The 5,590-nt window shown below is 42.0% G+C and overlaps 1 protein-coding gene across 1 annotated transcript in view; it reads right to left on the bottom strand.

Annotated features, from left to right (window-relative positions):
- The window catches only part of LOC107113457 (latent-transforming growth factor beta-binding protein 1-like), a gene marked incomplete at its 5' end in the record, with an annotated part of 230,320 nt that overhangs the window by 96,270 nt on the left and 128,460 nt on the right, over positions 1–5,590 (bottom strand). Inside the window, one exon of the mRNA XM_015414785.1 lies at positions 1,143–1,268. Coding sequence (XP_015270271.1) covers positions 1,143–1,268 — 126 coding nt within the window. The remainder of the gene's footprint in view (positions 1–1,142; positions 1,269–5,590) is intronic.

Below are 5,590 nucleotides of genomic sequence, written 5' to 3'. Positions count from 1 at the left end.
CTGAAATAAGGTTAAAATTGTTAATGGTTTGGGTGATAGTACAGCTCAATATGTATAGGATATCCCTTTAGTTAACCAATTATCTATGTTCAATATTTTCATTACTTATGTAGTTGGCAATTATTTATTTGCATGCAATGGTTTAAGAAGGTTGGGCAATAAGGTTAAAAATTTTAAATGACGTTTGTGATAGTACAGTTCAAAAGGTATAGGATGATTGAATACAACTGAGGGCACAACCTGGTGGGTTAAATTACAAGATTACTGGTCTAGAAATATAGAGTTAAATAGATCAGAGCCAATACTATATAAGGCAAATAAGGAAGAATATAGCTAGCCAGTTAGACCAGAGTCAATACTATGTGTTATATTCTTATATGGTCAATACGTAATGGGAATCAAATTAAGGTAATATATGTATTCCAAAGAAAATAAAATTTAAAGGTTTTGCTCAACATAATGTGGAGAAGGCGGATGAGAACAAGAACTGGACATTTATCGAATTACTTCATATGATTTGTTAACTGCTCTGTGTTGCTAAAAAAGGGGAAAGGTTGTGTTTAATGTTGTAAGTTGTGGATGGGTGGGTGTTTTGTCTTATTGTGTGGAAAACAATAAAAATATTATTTTTTAAAAAAGGAAAAAAATTATAACCGGTACATTTTTCACAATATGATACACTACACGGATGGAGACACTATTATATACTATTGAACACCACCAAAAATACTAGAATCTGTGGCTGTGATCTACCACATTCCACATAGCAATCATAACTGCACTGAATGCACTATCAGGAGGAATTGCTTTATTTTCCTGAGTGTATGAGAAAAAATTGTGCATTTAATGCATAAAAATGATCATTGCAGCTATTACAAAAAACATAATGTTTTTGTGTGACTGTTCCACGTCGAATGAGACTCCTTTAAAAATTTAACCCAGGCTTCAGTCTCTAAGGGAATTTGAGCTATCCTGTAATTTTTCTTACGTTTGTTATTTGGATAAGTGCCGGATAATGGCACTTAACTGACTCACAGGTAGTAGAAGCTATGTACAATTATAATATTTAATATATAAACGTTACAAATATAAAAATAGTACTTGAATTATCATGGGAAACCTGTTCACTATGGAAGGTATACCTTCACAATAGTCTTTTGTGGTTGACAGTTGGTAGCCTTGGCCACAAAGACATCTGTAGGATCCAGCTATGTTTCTGCATTGTCCATTTGCACACAGCTGCTGCTGCAGTAGACATTCATCCACATCTGTAAATAAGGATAGTTTACTCTTGAAAAATCAAAGAAATCAGCCATATAAAACACATATTTACATATATTTACATATATTTACTTTTTAAAAAATAGTCCATGACAACAACTGAAATTCACCAGGAAAGCATCTTTTAAGATTTATTGCAAAACACACAAACATACATTCCTACAGGATGGTTCTACTGATTCAATAAGCAGAGCAATCTGGTATAAGTCTGTAGTGAATTGTCCATGAAATGGAAGGGACAGGTTTGGTTTCTAAGGCAGCCAGATCAGACTAGGCTATTACTCCTTCTGAAGGATGAATCAGAACACTGGCACTCATTTTGGGTCCCAAGCACATTCTGTAAGTACATGCCAGAAGTGGGAGACAGAGGCAGGAGTCAAGACCAAAATTTTGGAACAGGTGACAGCTCATTTGAGGGAACATCCCCTCTTTTTGTTACACATCTAAGGGCTAGATGTTGCTACCGGACAGTGCTATTGATTCAACAAGTAGAATGGTCTCATCTATGTCCATACTGAATAATCCACGACAAGGAAGAGACATCCTCACTGCCAAAAGCACAATTTCAAACTCAGCTGGAAATCTGTCTGGAGACACTCTCTAGGGTTGCCAAATCGACTTACCTCTGCCGGTGGGGGACTTTGTGCTGGCTTTTGGCGCGCGTGCGCGAAGCGCGCGCCGCATGCACGTCACAGGGAAGTGACGTCATGACGCCGGGCACGCTGGGGCGGGGCACAGCCATTTGAGGGGGAAACATAGACTGTAGGAAATGCTATAGATAGACCTCCCTGCCTAACTACTGTTCTAAGGAAATCAGGCTCCACAAAGGGAAACATTTCTGTAAGTAGCCCCTGAAGTGGACACATAGAACTCCTAAGGGAGCAGTCAGGAGGATTTCTTGGAATTTGCTTTAGAAAGCAAAGAAGTAGACAAAGCCTAGGCCTCCTTTAGTGCCTTCTTTTCCACTGTAACTTTGGCTCCAAGACTCGGCCAGGGTCACCTAAATGAAACCCAGCAGGGAAATAGAAGGTACACAGCGGCCACTTCTGCACTGTCATTCTTGTCACTCATTTGTCCCTATTGCTTGGCCCCCCCCTTTCCACATGTGTTTTGCTCCCTCTGGGACTACTAGAGAGAGCAAAACACATTGGGGGGGGGAACCCTGAAGCAATAGGGACAAACGAGGGACAAACATGACAGGGCAGAAGTTTCCAGTGACTAGTGTTGCACTCCTACCCCCTCCCTACAGAGTGCATTGATGCTGCCACATCCTCTTGCAGAGGTGCACTTGATGATTTCTGTCCTAAAGGCAACACGGACTATCCCGAATGGCAGAGCTTTGTTCTGCTGCTGGGCAGCTGGACTGAGATGGACAAGGAGGATGCCCATGCCTTTACCTCCCCCCATGTCCCACTCAGAGAGAGGACACAGAGTTACATACCTTTCCATGGGCTTTCTGCCCTGCAAATTGCCTTGACTGGCCACTATCAGACCTTTGGAATACCCTTAGTACTGCCCTAAGGTAATCTCTGTCTACTCATGGCAGGGAGAGATGTTGAGGCCTCAGATTTTCTGGTGATGTCTTTCCCGCCACCTGGGGCCTGTGTTTTCTCCATAACACAGGTTTTTCAAGGTCTCCCCCCCCCCATGTTCTCTATTGTCAGCCTGGGATAAGTATAGGAAAAAAATTATTACCAGAGATGTCTGTTTTCTCTTCTTTTAAAAATGAGGGATGGTTTTTGCCTGGAAATCAGCACTCCTTTTATTCATTATGGAGGAAAGCCAAATTGAAAAGGCTCATAGACATCTCTAATAAAAGCGGCCTTGTGGATAAAATTGAGCTTGAAGGTAAACTGAGTAATAAACTGCATTGGTTTAGATATATTTAATTAAAAAAACCCAGCTGAACGTTTAAACTTGTGCCAACATTACTCGACCCATTATAGCTCTATATTGAATTCCTCTGGCCAGGTAAAACGGGGTACTCTTTCCACAATATATAAAATTTTGATCTTTTCAGATAGTATTAAACAGACATTGTATCAAAAAAGGTGGCAAAGGAGCTGTCCTTTGGAAGTATCCAAAAATTAATGGTGTCGGATCTGGTCAAATGATATAAAGCTTCAGACCTTTAAAATTCTACCTCATGGGTATTTAACCCCTCATAATTGTCTCATATGTCTTCTAAGTGTGCTCCGTTGTGCTGGAAAATGTGTGGAGAAGTGGGTTCATTTGAACATTGTTGGTGAAGGTGCAAGGTTATCATGGCATTCTGGGAACAGGTTTTAATTGGATTTATATTATGACTGGCTTTAATATACCTATGGAACCAGAACTCTTATTCCTAAACTATTGGTCAGATCTAGATATACCAAAATCTACTAAAGAATCAATGGCCACATTATTGATTGCACCAAAAAGGCTATAGCTGCTAAATGGAGAGACAAGGCAGGGCCTTCCATAAATGTCACATAACAAGATATGGAATCTCTATATAATGGGGGGAAAAATCACAGATCAAATAATTCAAAGTAATATGGATAGGAATATATACTCCAAATTCATAGTAAAGTGGTTTCCTGTATTAGGTTATTTGGCTTCTCACAATGTGGTTCCTAAAAAATTGGTTCATATGAACTTGCTTAATATCTGACATGAAAAGGTTGTACGATATGTTTGGTAGTTGGTTGTTGTTCAGTGTTGTTGTTGTTGTTGTTGTTGTTGTTGTTGTTGTTATTATTATTATTATTATATTTATATCCCGCCCTCCCTGCTTTTTGGCAGGCTCAGGGTGCTAACAACATAGATATAGATATACAATAAAACATTTCATTAAAATTACAATATAAACTATAAATACATTACATATAGCTATAACACAAGATGGCCAACCACTCAGATTCAATCAAACCAAATTCAGCAATTGCCGGTTACAATGAATAGACCTCAGAATACAATACAAAACACAACCCTACCCACCCCAACCTCCCTTCTTGCTACTCCCTCTCCCGCTTCTCTAATGCAATATAATAGAGAAATATTTTTGTATGACGTTCTATGCATCTTATACATTCAATATCTTACTTATCACAACGTTGTACAATACTGATGTATTTTTATTTTGTATATATGCTGTAATAAACTCAATAATTTTTAAAAGGTTCCCCCCCCACATCCAGATAGCTAAATTCATGGAGATGGTCTTCCTTTCTTTCTCACCATCTTCATCTCTTTTTAACTTATTGCTTAGGCTGCGGTCACACGGAGCATTAGCCACACTACAGAGATGGAAGATAGGCGGATTTTTCGGGCGCGATCACAGCGCCACATCTGGGAAGCGTAGAGCTCCCGTGGCGAACCCGAGGCTTCCCCCCGAAGATGCGGGGTAAAAAACTGCAACCTCCGAGGTACTAGTTTCCGGAAACCGTGGGGCAAGGGCGGGCGCCTGATCACGTTTCCGGTGGTAGCTTGTGGCATCCGGCGCCCGCCCATGTCCCATCGCTAAAAGGTTTGGTTTTTTCAAGTCTCCATGGGATGCGCACAAGCACCCAATGGCGCATGCGCACACTTCATTTAAAAACAACACAGCCCCCTCCTCTTTTCTGTACCCCCCCACTCCTGGCTCGGCCTGCTCGAGAGGAACTCTCTGCACGGGCCGGCAGAGGGGGAGGTGCAGGGGGGGCATGGCGGGAGGGCAGCCCGGCTGAAGCTCCTCCTGGAGGGGACTGGACGGAGGACACAGTTTGCATTCCTCTGCAGCCCTGGAAGGGGTTAAACCCTTGGAGCCTTCTGCTAGAGAGGCCGCTTCTTTGCCGCGCCGCAGGACAGTCCTGTGATCGGCACCTCCCCCCTAACCACGGGACCTCTACAGGACGTCTGATTGCGCAACCGCATGTAATTTTGCTCAGGGCAACAGCCACGCTTCCCCCCCGCATTTTCCTGCCCTTGTGACCCGGGCCTTAATTACTTTTTGAAGTGTTTATTTAAGTTAGGATGTTTTTTTGCCTATCTGTAGTACTTTCAAAGAAAGAACAGACTCTTGTCGGTAGAAAAGCCTCTTAAAGCTTTATCTCTACAGCTGTTGATGGGAGAAGTTACCCATCACCAGGGCTTTTTTTGTAGAAAAACCCCAGCAGGAACTCATTAGCATAATATGCCACACCCCTGACAACACAGCTTATTAGCATATTAGGCCACACCCCATGCATTCCTTTGGCTTGCCCGGGTGCCCCACAGCTGCGGGGCACCCGGGCAAGCCCCCACTTGAAAGAAAGGGAAGGCAGTTTAAACTGCCTTTCCTGGGCTTGCC

This window comes from Gekko japonicus, unplaced genomic scaffold, assembly GCF_001447785.1.
Source record: "Gekko japonicus isolate JY-2015 unplaced genomic scaffold, Gekko_japonicus_V1.1 scaffold1784, whole genome shotgun sequence".
Lineage (NCBI taxonomy): Eukaryota > Metazoa > Chordata > Lepidosauria > Squamata > Gekkonidae > Gekko > Gekko japonicus.
The sequence above is the reverse complement of the archived record's forward strand: the minus strand, read 5'-3'. Positions and strand labels throughout refer to the sequence as shown.